The sequence below is a fragment of the Garra rufa genome, chromosome 25, assembly GCF_049309525.1.
Source record: "Garra rufa chromosome 25, GarRuf1.0, whole genome shotgun sequence".
NCBI lineage: Eukaryota > Metazoa > Chordata > Actinopteri > Cypriniformes > Cyprinidae > Garra > Garra rufa.
The window spans coordinates 2,925,485-2,940,492 of record NC_133385.1 but is presented as its reverse complement, the minus strand read 5'-3'; the positions used below and the strand labels follow the sequence as shown (position 1 = coordinate 2,940,492).

Sequence of the window (15,008 nt, the reverse complement as noted above, 5' to 3'; positions counted from 1 at the left end):
ATGTCGAGCCTAAAAACGCGTGCAAAACGCTAGGCGCGCCGCTTTGTCTTTCTTTCCAAACCGCTCTTGCAGCTTGCTCTCCTGTGGCGGGACTGGCGTCAAGATAGGTAGGATGAAATGTTAGAACACCGGCTCTCACTACAGGAGTTTTAAAATTCTAACCGTATATGAAATCTGGTTGCAGCGCTCACATACGGAGAAACTTTGCACATTATTTTAACTGAAATCCTAAACATGCATTCACTATAATATTTGAAATTCGTGGCGCATCACACTACAAGATATTATTATAGGATAATCATGCCGGAGGGAGCACCTCTCGTGATCTCTCTCTGGAAGGGTTCAGTGTTCAAATGCACCTGGCCGCAAAGCCCCAGCAAAAGTAGCCAAATTACCATGAATGTGTCGGGCAACGACACATTGAACGATTAAACTAATATTGTGATATGCTTTTGATACGTTTTCTTAATCTATGGATTTTAATTTAAATCGTGATGACTTGAGCAGGCTAAATTAATCTGTCTGCCGCTGGTCGCAATTGGTCGTTACTTAAAAAAAAAAAAAAAATGAATTTAACAAACAAAAAGTGTTCCAAAAATATCTCTAAATTAACTTCATAAACTAAGGAAACGAAAATAAATGTCATCACTTTGCTATTAAAAACAGCAGTAATGGGGAAGAGAAAGAGAAAAAAGACAGGTTCCAGTCGGACTCGGGCCAGTAGATGAGACGTACGACATTTTTGCAACGAATATTTGTTTAATAGCCTATTTTACATTGTTATTTAGGCTACTCTCTTATTTAAATATATTATTTCTTCGATTTATTTTTGCATTTTTTGGCTCTCTGTTCACTGACTGAAGTGCTAAAATAAACACGCACGTTTGTTAATAATGTTGGAGCCTCATTTATTTTGTGTTTCAAAATTATATACATATGTATTTTATTTATATATATGCCTACACACACACGTTATAATTTATATTCATAAAACACCGCATTTGGGAGGGGAAAATCGGGCTAAAACTCATGTAGTGTGAGCCGGGCTTTAACATGACCCGCTCTCCATGAAGAGGCGGAAGTTTTAGTAAAGGATAAATTGATTCCCAGCATTAAAAATCGCTTGCAGTAGCTCTGCTATTAAATTTATTTAAAAATGTTTTTTTCCTGTACAGCTATGATAAGCTGTTTCTCCAACTTGGCAGTGCTTTCAATGTTATTAAGGAAAAGGATAAAGATGTTCGGTTGGTTCTTGTCACAAGACCTGTGGTGAGATGTTTTTATCTCTATGCGGCGTGGACGCGCCTGGAAAAAAACGAGCGCAACGCGTCCATAAAGAGCGCGCATATACCGCGCGTCTACATTTGAAATTTGAACTTGAGCGCGCAAAAGACGCGACATATAAACGGCCCCTTTCACATTTAAATTACACATAATCACTATAAACCACTTATAATAATAATCATAAGAAGAAACAACAGTAGCCTAATAATTGGCTAAACCTTTCAAATATTTATACATATTTATATTATACTTATATTTTATTTGACTCAACTGATTTATTAAAGTCACTGAATATTTAACAAATGAAACAGTGGACTTAAATTATTAATTCAATTAGGCCTATATTTGATCACAAACAATGATAAATTCCTCAATAAAACATCACTAATTATTATAGTCTATATTTTATAGTTATACTTAATATAGACTATTATTGACTTTAAATTTACTGTAGTAATAAATACAGAGACACTAATTTGGGCAAACAGCACTAGTGACTTGTTTAGGACTTGAAGCTTTAAGTTGAGGACTTGCAACTCGACTTGGACTTGCCCGTCTTGACTTGGGACTTGACTTGGGACTTGTCTGGCTTGACTCGGGACTTGACTTGAGACTTGAATGCAAAGACTCGAGACTTACTTGTGACTTGCAAAACAATGACTTGGTCCCACCTCTGTTAAACAGAATACCAAAACGGGTATTAAGACATGACTTGGTATGTACGTTTCCGTTCAAATAGCAGTTAAAAGAGGAATCAATCTGTGTGAATCGCGCCGCGCGCCTCTCTCTCCTCTCTCTCTCTCTGCGCGTGCTCGCGTCAGGTGTGTGCGGCAACGTAAAAACATGTGCTAATTATAAACTTTTACTCTATGATGGTTAAACTTAACAGTTAATCTGCGAATCAAATGCGTGTAGTTGGGCGGAAACCCGCTAAATCTGGCAACACTGCGGCGTTGTCAAGCAAGCGCGTGTCTAGCAACATAACAGATTTAGAACCTGCGCAGGAGATTCTCCTCAAAACGATAAACTTTTCCTTTTCAAAGTGTAAAAAATTTAAGACCCTTGGATTTAGATTTAAGACAAATTAAGACATTTAAAGGCCTTATTTTAGGACAAGGGAATTTAAGACTTTTTAAGACTTTTTAAGGATCCGCGGCCACCCTGTGTCAGTTGGCAGGCAGTTTTGGTCGCTTTATTAAAAGTTGTTGCTGTGTGCAGTGTGTAAAATAAAATAAAAATAGTTTTACCCTCCTGCTGACTATAGTATCGTGCCCCTCCCGACCCATTCACACACACACATAGGCCTAGATGATTCGACTATCGGTCGACTATAGAAAGATTCGAAAATTCTGATTCGACTATGAAAATTCATAGTCAGGGACAGCCCTACAGCAAACAGCCTTTAATGACACTAAAGTCATGAAAACAACTCAAACAGGATGTTTATTGAGGACAGGACTTGATGTTACCCATGAGAAGCTGATTGTTAGTTATTGCGTTTTGATCAAACATTACTGATGATTATTACGTTCTAACAACCTGCACTCATGCTTTATTCGCGATAATAATTCAGTTCATGTTTTAGCAATATTTGCTGTGTTTTTGTCCTTTTTTTACTTTTTAATGCATTTTCTTCTAAATAATTTTACTTCAAAATAAATAAGACCAGTTTTATAAAATATATAAATATATTATTAATCTATTAATTAAACAATTTTATTTCTTTATATAATCTTAATACTTAATTTTTAAATTTAAAAACATTGTAAGCAATTAAAGATTTTATTAAAGAATAATTATAAAAATATTTTATTAATATTGATATTAATATAATTAACTGAATAAGACTTCAGTTTTAATATTATATAATTATTTGTCAAAATTTGTGTATATAATTTATATAATCTTAATTCTTTATTTTTTTAAATAATTTAGTTCAAATTTTAGCAATATTTGCTGTGTTTTTGTCCTTTTTTTACTTTTTAATGCATTTTCTTCTAAATAATTTTACTTCAAAATAAATAAAACCAGTTTTATAAAATATATAAATATATTATTAATATATTAATTAAACAATTTTATTTCTTTATATAATCTTAATACTTTATTTAATAAGACCAGTTTCATAAAATATATAAATATATTATTAATATATTAATTAAAATTGTTTATTTCTTTATATAATCTTAATACTTTATTTAATAAGACCAGTTTTATAAAATATATAAACATATTAATTAAACAATTTTATTTCTTTATATAATCTTAATACTTTATTTTAAAAAAATATTTATAAAACTTTGTTAAAATTTAAAAGCATTGTAAGCAATTAAAGATTTTATTAAAGAATAATTATAAAAATATTTTATTAATATTGATATTAATATATAAAAATAATAGTTCTATAAATAACTGAGTAAGACTTCAGTTTTAATATTATATAATTATTTATCAAAAATTGTGTATATAATTTATATAATCGTAATTCTTTATTTTTTAAAAATAATTTAGTTCAAATTTTAGCAATATTTGCTGTTTGTCTTTTTTTTACTTTTTAATGCATTTTCTTCTAAATAATTTTACTTCAAAATAAATAAGACCAGTTTTATAAAATATATAAATATATTATTAATATATTAATTAAACAATTTTATTTCTTTATATAATCTTAATACTTTATTTAATAAGACCAGTTTCATAAAATATATAAATATATTATTAATATATTAATTAAAATTGTTTATTTCTTTATATAATCTTAATACTTTATTTAATAAGACCAGTTTTATAAAATATATAAATATATTAATTAAACAATTTTATTTCTTTATATAATCTTAATACTTTATTTTAAAAAAATATTTATAAAACTTTGTTAAAATTTAAAAGCATTGTAAGCAATTAAAGATTTTATTAAAGAATAATTATAAAAATATTTTATTTATATTGATATTAATATATAAAAATAATAGTTTTATAAATAACTGAGTAAGACTTCAGTTTTAATATTATATAATTATCAAAAACTGTGTATATAATTTATATAATCTTAATTCTTTATTTTTTAAAAATAATTTAGTTCAAATTTTAGCAATATTTGCTGTGTTTGTCTTTTTTTTTACTTTTTAATGCATTTTCTTCTAAATAATTTTACTTCAAAATAAATAAAACCAGTTTTATAAAAGATATAAATATATTATTAATATATTAATTAAACAATTTTATTTCTTTATATAATCTTAATACTTAATTTTTAAATTTAAAAACATTGTAAGCAATTAAAGATTTTATTAAAGAATAATTATAAAAATATTTTATTAATATTGATATTAATATATAAAAATAATAGTTCTATAATTAACTGAGTAAGACTTCAGTTTTAATATTATATAATTATTTATCAAAAATTGTGTATATAATTTATATAATCTTAATTATTTATTTATTTTAATAATTTAGTTCAAATTTTAGCAATATTTGCTGTGTTTGTCTTTTTTTGTTACTTTTTAATGCATTTTCTTCTAAATAATTTTACTTCAAAATAAATAAAACCAGTTTTATAAAATATATAAATATATTATTAATATATTAATTAAACAATTTTATTTCTTTATATAATCTTAATACTTAATTTTTTAATTTAAAAACATTGTAAGCAATTAAAAATTTTATTAAAGAACAATTATAAAAATATTTTATTAATATTGATATTAATATATAATTAATATAATTAATTAACTGAATAAGACTTCAGTTTTAATATTATATAATTATTTGTCAAAATTTGTGTATATAATTTATATAATCTTAATTCTTTATTTTTTTAAATAATTTAGTTCAAATTTTAGCAATATTTGCTGTTTTTGTCTTTTTTTTACTTTTTAATGCATTTTCTTCTAAATAATTTTACTTCAAAATAAATAAGACCAGTTTTATAAAATATATAAATATATTAATTAAACAATTTTTTATTCTTTATATAATTTTAATATTTAAAAAAATATTTATAAAAATTTGTTACAATTTAAAAACATTGTAAGCAATTAAAGATTTTATTAAAGAATAATTATAAAAATATTTTATTAATATTGATATTAATATATAAAAATAATAGTTCTATAATTAACTGAGTAAGACTTCAGTTTTAATATTATATAATTACTTATCAAAAATTGTGTATATAATTTATATAATCTTAATTCTTTATTTTTTTAAAATAATTTAGTTCAAATTTTAGCAATATTTGCTGTGTTTGTCTTTTTTTTGTTACTTTTTAATGCATTTTCTTCTAAATAATTTTACTTCAAAATAAATAAAACCAGTTTTATAAAATATATAAATATATTATTAACATATTAATTAAACAATTTTATTTCTTTATATAATCTTAATACTTAATTTTTAAATTTAAAAACATTGTAAGCAATTAAAGATTTTATTAAAGAATAATTATAAAAATATTTTATTAATATTGATATTAATATATAATTAATATAATTAATTAACTGAATAAGACTTCAGTTTTAATATTATATAATTATTTATCAAAAATTGTGTATGTAATTTATATAATCTTAATTATTTATTTATTTTAATAATTTAGTTCAAATTTTAGAAATATTTGCTGTGTTTGTCTTTTTTTTTTTTTTACTTTTTAATGCATTTTCTTCTAAATAATTTTACTTCAAAATAAATAAGACCAGTTTTATAAAATGTACCGAGTGTTGGAAACAGCTCTCCTCCTCCAGCCATATGCTCATCAAACGCTGCTGTCAGATCTGCATTCATGAGGGAGCTTTGTGAAGAAGCACCTTGTTGTGACCCCGTCCCGCTCGCCTCTTTTCCCACAATTCACCTCTACAGCGGCCCTTCAGACGTGTGTCTGGATGTTGTCCAGCTTCAGCCTCGATCAAACACACTTCTCATTTACATTAGAGTTACTGCGAACACAGCCGGACGACAAACACTCCTGGAAAACTCACACAAACAAATACAATTAAATAATTATAACAATCATCATCATTAAATACATCAATAAAACTCATTTTTAAATACATCATTAATGAAATCTTACAGAAAAAAAATATGATCTTAAAAGTAAAGATTAAACTGGTTCTTTTAATAATCTCTTATATAAAATTCTTTATTTTTAAAAAATAATTATTGATAAAAAAAATTGCTAAAAACATTGTAAACATAAATATAAAGATTTTATTTTAAAAAAGTTAAAATATTTGTATTATATATTAATATATAAAAACAGTAGTTCTATAAATAACTAAGACTTCTGTTTTAAAAATATAAAATTATTATTAAAAATTAAATGTATATAATTTAATTTAAATTCGCTAAAAATCGCTGAAAAAAATTTCATTGTAAACACTATCGATTTTATTTAAAAAAATTATCTATTGATAATTATTGATATTATATATTATCAATATTAATAAAATATTTTAATAATTATTTTTTAATAAAATTTTTATACAGTATATAAAGTAATCTAAAGTATCATTTTTTTAAATAAAGAATTAAGATTATATAAAGAAATAAAGAATAATTATATATTATTAAATATTATTCAGTTATTTATAGAACTATTATTTTTCTATATTAATATCAATACTAATAAAAAATGTAATAATTATTATTTAATAAAATCTTTAATTGCTTACAATGGTTTTTAAATTTTAGCTAATTTTTTATAAACTATTTTTTTTAAATAAAGAATTAAGATTATATAAAGAAATAAAATTGTTTAAATTATATTAATGATATTTTTGATAAATAAATAACTATTGTTTTTATATATTAATATCAATATTAATAAAATATTTAATAATTTTTTTAATAAAATCTTTATATTGTTTACAATGTTTATATATATATATATATATATATATATATATATATATATTTAAATGCATCATTAACTACGGTATGAGCTTAAAATAATTATTCAGATTTCAGTTTGTTGATTTAATGGTTTGCTAATTTTGATTTTGTGAAATTCATTATTTACATAAACGTATATATGCATTTAGAACAATTTAAACTCATAATAATAATAACAACAACAACAACAACAACAATAATAATAATAATAATAATAATAATAATAATAACAATTATAATAATTATAATAATAACAACCCTTTTTTATTTTTTTTATAAATACATATAATTACAATTTTCATTTCCAGGCCTAGAAAATCACAGAAATTATTAAAATCTTAGAAATGCCAATGCTGAATTTAATGGTTTGCTAATTTAAATTTTGTGAAACTCATTATTTACATAATAATAATAATAATAATAATAATAATAATAACAAATAATAATAATAATACTTAAAAAATACATAATTACAATTTAGATTTCCAGGCCACGAAAAAAAAATACACATAATAATAATAATAATAATAATAATAATAATAATAATAATACTTAAAAAAACATATAATTACAATTTTGATTTCCAGGCCTAAATAAAAAAAAAAAAAAAAACAAACACAGAAATTATTACAATCTTAGAAATTTAATGTAGTAATAATAATAATAATAATAATAATAATAATAATTTAAAAAAGCTAAGTTAATATACTTTTAAGAAATATTCTTAAAAATAAAAATACATTTAAATGCATTATTAACTTGTAAAAATGAACGTATGATCTTAAAATAATTCAATTTGTTGATTTAATGGTTTTGCTAATGTTGTTATTGTGAAATTTATTATTAACACAATTTTATTTATGCATTTGTAACATAATTTGTACACATAATAATAGTAACAACAACAATGCATTTTATATAATTAAAAATATTAAATATATTAAATAAAATATTTACAAATCCATATTTAAAATACATATAATTCCATTTTTTATTCATAATTTAATTGTAATTATAAAAAACACATATATATATATATATAATTATATATATAATTACAAAAAAAATCCACAGAATTTAATACAATCTTAGAAATGCCAATGCTGAATTCCATTTAATAATAATAATAATAATAATAATAATAATAATAATAATAATAATAATAATAATAATACACAAATATTTTTAATAAGTACATTTAATGAAAATTTTAATTTCCATGCCTGGAAAAATCATAGAAATTATTAAAATTGTAGAACAGCCAGTGCTGAATTAAATGTACTACTACTAATAATAATAATACTATATGATAATTAATGACACATAGAACAGAACATATGATTTTAAAATAATGATTAAATTAATTATTTGCAAATGCTGATGTTGTGAAATGCATTATTTATATATTTTTTAAACATCTTTTTTAGACAAAACAGGATCAAAATTATGAATCATATTTCATTATCATGATAAACCTGGACAACACCTACTGAAACAAACAACATAATGAGGTCATGTGACAAAATACAGCATGAAACATATATGATTGTATAGTGCACAGTATGCACTAAACACTGAATACTGTATTTCTGGAACCTGCCATCGACAACAAGCCCAGACTGATAAATATGCATGGAAAATATATTACCATCACATTCAACACGGAAAGATGCAGATGCTGCAATAAACACGCGGTTCTGGACAACAGTCACGGAAAAAACATGCTGATAACGGAGCGAATTCAAAAAGAAAAATCTCACACTTCCTGTGTGTAGCCCTAACCCCGGCGAAATGAGGCCAAATCTCTGCTTAGCCAGATCTGCAGCACGGCCTCAAATACATGAGCTGTGTTTGAGGATGCGGTTATTGATAGCTGCCGAAACGACAGAGACCTGCGCGCAATATCGCCGAAATGAGCCGCTGTGTGACTGTGGCGCTTCAGCTCGAGGAATCCCTTTAAATGTCAACTTGATTAGGTCTCGCTCTCTGAAGCTGCTTTAGACTTAAGCACAATATCACAGCAGCTGCGCAGGCCACGCTTATGTGAACCTCTCTGGGTGCACTTTATATCATCAGATCAGGCCAATCATTTAAAACTACTTATATTTTTAAATAAATCAAATTATAGAGTAGAATGCATCATCCTCAAACTAGATAAAAAAAAAAGTGTCAAGACACACTTTAGAAGGCCTAGCTTGAAACTTTAAAGCAGATGTGAAAGCTTAAAGTTTTGAACTTTATATAGATAGATTAGATTATTAGCATGTTGCTAGCATGATTAGCATGTAGTTAGCATGATTCTAACATTTTTTAGCATGATTAGCGAGTTACTTGGATTATTAACATGTCATTAACAAGTTGCTAGCACGATTAAGAACTTGCTAACATGTTTCTAGCATGATTAACAAGTTGCTAGCATGTTTTTAGTTTTATAAGCCAGTTATTAGCATGTTTCTAACATGTTTAGTATGTTTCTAACATAATTAGAAAGTTACTAACATGTCATTAACAAGTTTCTAGCATGATTAGCAAGCTGCTAACATGTTGCTAGCATTATTAACATGTTACTTGCATTATTAGCAAGTCATTAGCAAGTTTCTAACATGATTAAGAAGTTGCTAACATGTTTCTAGCATTAACAAGTTGCTAGCACCTTTCTAACATAATTAGCCAGTTGTTAGCATGTTTCTAACATGTTTCTAGCCTGACTAACAAGTTGCTAGAATGTCATTAGCATGTTTCTAGCATGATTAACATGTTACTTGGATTATTAACATGTCATTAACAAGTTGCTAGCATGATTAAGAACTTGCTAGCATGTTTTTAGTTTTATAAGCCAGTTATTAGCATGTTTCTAACATGTTTAGTATGTTTCTAACATAATTAGAAAGTTACTAGCATGTCATTAACAAGTTTCTAGCATGATTAGCAAGTTGCTAACATGTTGCTAGCATTATTAACATGTTACTTGCATTATTAGCAAGTCATTAGCAAGTTTCTAACATGATTAAGAAGTTGCTAACATGTTTCTAGGTTGACTACCAAGTTGCTAGCATGTTTCTAACATGATTAACAAGTTGCTAAGATGTTTTTTAGCATTTACAAGTTGCTAGCATGATTAGCACATTTCTAACATGTTTCTAGCCTGACTAGCAAGTTGCTAGCATGATTAGCACATTTCTAGAATGTTTCTAGCATGATTAACAAGTTGCTAGCATGTTTCTTGGCTGACTAGCAAGTTGCTAGCACATTTCTAACATGATTAACAAGTTGCTAGCATGTTTCTAGCATTATTAGAAAGTTGCTAGCATGTTTCTAGTATTATAAGCCAGTTATTAGCATGTTTCTAACATGTTTAGTATGTTTCTAACATAATTAGAAAGTTACTAGCATGTCATTAACAAGTTTCTAGCATGATTAGCAAGTTGCTAGCATGTTTCTTGGCTGACTAGCAAGTTGTTAGCACATTTCTAACATGATTAACAAGTTGCTAGCATGTTTCTAGCATTATTAGAAAGTTGCTAGCATGTTTTTAGTTTTATAAGCCAGTTATTAGCATGTTTCTAACATGTTTAGTATGTTTCTAACATAATTAGAAAGTTACTAGCATGTCATTAACAAGTTTCTAGCATGATTAGCAAGTTGCTAGCATGTTTCTAGCATTATTAGAAATTTTCTAGCATGTTTTTAGTTTTATAAACCAGTTATTAGCATGTTTCTAACATGTTTAGTATGTTTCTAACATAATTAGAAAGTTACTAGCATGTCATTAACAAGTTTCTAGCATGATTAGCAAGTTGCTAACATGTTGCTAGCATTATTAACATGTTACTTGCATTATTAGGAAGTCATTAGCAAGTTTCTAACATGATTAAGAAGTTGCTAACATGTTTCTAGGTTGACTACCAAGTTGCTAGCATGTTTCTAACATGATTAACAAGTTGCTAAGATGTTTTTTAGCATTTACAAGTTGCTAGCATGATTAGCACATTTCTAACATGTTTCTAGCCTGACTAGCAAGTTGCTAGCATGATTAGCACATTTCTAGAATGTTTCTAGCATGATTAACAAGTTGCTAGCATGTTTCTTGGCTGACTAGCAAGTTGCTAGCACATTTCTAACATGATTAACAAGTTGCTAGCATGTTTCTAGCATTATTAGAAAGTTGCTAGCATGTTTCTAATATTATAAGCCAGTTATTAGCATGTTTCTAACATGTTTAGTATGTTTCTAACATAATTAGAAAGTTACTAGCATGTCATTAACAAGTTTCTAGCATGATTAGCAAGTTGCTAGCATGTTTCTTGGCTGACTAGCAAGTTGCTAGCACATTTCTAACATGATTAACAAGTTGCTAGCATGTTTCTAGCATTATTAGAAAGTTGCTAGCATGTTTTTAGTTTTATAAGCCAGTTATTAGCATGTTTCTAACATGTTTAGTATGTTTCTAACATAATTAGAAAGTTACTAGCATGTCATTAACAAGTTTCTAGCATGATTAGCAAGTTGCTAGCATGTTTCTAGCATTATTAGAAAGTTTCTAGCATGTTTTTAGTTTTATAAGCCAGTTATTAGCATGTTTCTAACATGTTTAGTATGTTTCTAACATAATTAGAAAGTTACTAGCATGTCATTAACAAGTTTCTAGCATGATAAGCAAGTTGCTAACATGTTGCTAGCATTATTAACATGTTACTTGCATTATTAGCAAGTCATTAGCAAGTTTCTAACATGATTAAGAAGTTGATAACATGTTTCTAGGTTGACTACCAAGTTGCTAGCATGTTTCTAACATGATTAACAAGTTGCTAAGATGTTTTTTAGCATTTACAAGTTGCTAGCATGATTAGCACATTTCTAGAATGTTTCTAGCATGATTAACAAGTTGCTAGCATGTTTCTTGGCTGACTAGCAAGTTGCTAGCACATTTCTAACATGATTAACAAGTTGCTAACATGTTTCTAGCATTAACAAGTTGCTAGCATGATTAACACATTTCTAGAATGTTTGTAGCATGATTAACAAGTTGCTAGCACGTTTCTAACATGTTTCTAGCCTGACTAGCAAGTTGCTAGCATGATTAGCACGTTTCTAGAATGTTTGTAGCATGATTAACAAGTTGCTAGCATGTTTCCAGCATTACTAGCAAGTTGCTAACATGTTTCTTAGGTTAGCATGTTATTTACATTGTAGCTGCTAGGCTAGGCTAGATAGTTTTGCTAATGGTGGTAACTGTGAAATGTATTTGTTTATTGACATTGATAATAATTATTAATATTAATAGTCAGTAGTTAATTAAAATGTTGAAATCCAGGCCTAGAAAAAACCTGAATAAATCCTAGAAATATCCAGCTGAGTTCATAAAAATAACAGAATCATAATTTGTAAATGCTGCCGTTTTGAAATTCATTAATGTTGATAAAGTGTCTTGAGTCAGCAGCTCAGATCTGTAGTTGAGGTGTGTCTCAGTGTATTGTGTGTGGTCTGGTGTGGTGTTCAGCAGGGTGAGGTGGACTGCTGGCCTCTGTCCTGCCCGCCGGCAGACTGTGACTTCACGCTGGTGCCGGAGGGCGAGTGCTGCCCACGCTGCGTCTCGGACCCGTGCCAGGCTCACGCCGTCCGCCACGACATCACCAAGACCTGCGAGGACGAACACGGCATCACACGCTTCAGCGGCTCGTCCTGGGTCAAACACGGCACCCACTGCACACTGTGCCAGTGCAAGGTGATCACACACACACACACACACACACACACACACACACACACACACACACACACACACACAGATCATTAGATTAGTCGAATTCATTGTGGTGATCAAATAAAATGCAATGCAATCAAATGCTATGCAGTATAATAAAAAATGCAACGCAATATAGTAAAATAATACAAAACAATGCAATGTAATAAAATGAAATGCAATGCAAAACAAAAGGGAAAAATACAACGTAATAAAATGAAAAAAAAATGCAATGCAAAGCTATAAAATAATAAAATAAAAAGCAGTGCAATCAAATTAAAAATGCCTATAAAATAAAATTAACGCAATGCAATAAAATGCAGTGCAAAAAATTAGGGAAAAAGCAATAAAATCAAAATGCAATGTAATAAAAAATTCAATGCAAAACTATAAAATAATTAAATAAAATGCATTGCAATAAAATAAAATGCAGTGCAATCAAATTAAAACATGGCTATAAAATAAAATGAATGCAATGCAATAAAATGAAATGCAGCACAAAAAATTGTAAAAAGCAATAAAATCAAAATGCAATGTAATAAAAAATGCAATGCAAAGCTATAAAATAATAAAATAAAATGCAGTGCAATAAAATAAATTATATAAAATGCAGTGCAATCAAATTAAAAATGCCTATAAAATAAAATTAACGCAATGCAATAAAATGCAATGCAAAAAATTAGGCAAAAAGCAATAAAATCAAAATGCAATGTAATAAATTCAATGCAAAACTATAAAATAATTAAATAAAATGCATTGCAATAAAATAAAATGCAGTGCAATCAAATTAAAACATGGCTATAAAATAAAATGAATGCAATGCAATAAAATGAAATGCAGCGCAAAAAATTGTAAAAAGCAATAAAATCAAAATGCAATGTAATAAAAAATGCAATGCAAAGCTATAAAATAATAAAATAAAATGCAGAGCAATAAAAAAATATATAAAATGCACTGCAATCAAATTAAAAATTAAAATAAAATAAATGCAATGCAAAAAATTGGAAAAAGCAATAAAATCAAAGTGCAATGTAATAAAATAAAAAAATGCAATGCAAAGCAATAAAATAAAACTAAATGAAGTGCAAAGAAATAAAAAGCAGTGCAATCGAATAAATAAAATGAAATAAAATAAATTGCAATGAAATGCAATAAAATCTAAATGCAACGTAAAGCTGTAAAATAATACAATAAAATGTAATGCAATAAAAAATAATATAAAATGCAGTACAATCAAATTTAAAAAATGCCTATAAAATAAAATAAAAAAAGTGCAATGCAATCAAAATGCAACGCAATAAGAAATGTGGTATATTGTGGTATATATATTCCAATAATTGTATTTCCTATGTGTGATATATTGTGTCTCTGTCTGTTCTCTAGAACGGACACATCTGTTGCTCAGTGGATCCCATGTGTCTTTAGTGGCTGCGCTCGACGCCGTCAGCACCTGTACAGTCTCACGCGACCGTCCCTCCACGACCTTCCCCAAATAATGCCAAATATGAATGGTGTATAATATCAGACAGACGGCAGCGTACTCGAGGAGGCCATCTCTGCACAAACCAGGACTATAAACCCATCCGAACACCACCACGCACACGCCGGCATGACCACACTGGATGTTTAAAGAATAAAACATTGGTTCATTTTTATCTCTTCGACGATCACGGGATGTAGAAATTTTAGCTAGTAAGTAAATCTTATCGTATTTCTCTTTTTTGCCTGGTTATGGAAGTCGATGCTATTTTGTTGGTGTTTTCACCGCACTTTTTTCGATTAGCTTTCTGTGTCTGTTTCTTCCGTCTAGATTTTAAATTCTTATATGGCTTGTTCTTGTCTGATGATGAATAAAATATCTCCATTTCCATTTACGGATGCGTTGAACTTTCATTTTCCCCAATCCGTGCATTGATTTGTTGAGCTTGCTTTTGTCTGTTTGCGTGACCCTCTAATTGCATGATTGTTTGCTTGACTATAAACAAACAAACAGATAGACTCAACCAGATGTCTGCTCCAAATGTGATTTGTTCTATGCATTAAAATCAGTCTGATTTTGGCATTTAAAAAATAAAATATACATCTA

General features: G+C 27.1%; 1 protein-coding gene across 1 annotated transcript in view; it reads left to right on the top strand.

Moving 5' to 3' along the window:
• Positions 1–14,796, top strand: part of nell2a (neural EGFL like 2a) — a 148,684-nt gene extending 133,888 nt beyond the window's left edge. Inside the window, exons 19-20 of the mRNA XM_073831274.1 lie at positions 12,604–12,904; positions 14,306–14,796. Of these exons, the coding sequence (XP_073687375.1) occupies positions 12,604–12,904; positions 14,306–14,347 (343 nt within the window). The 3' untranslated portion in view covers positions 14,348–14,796. The remainder of the gene's footprint in view (positions 1–12,603; positions 12,905–14,305) is intronic.
• Positions 14,797–15,008: the final 212 nt, after the last annotated feature.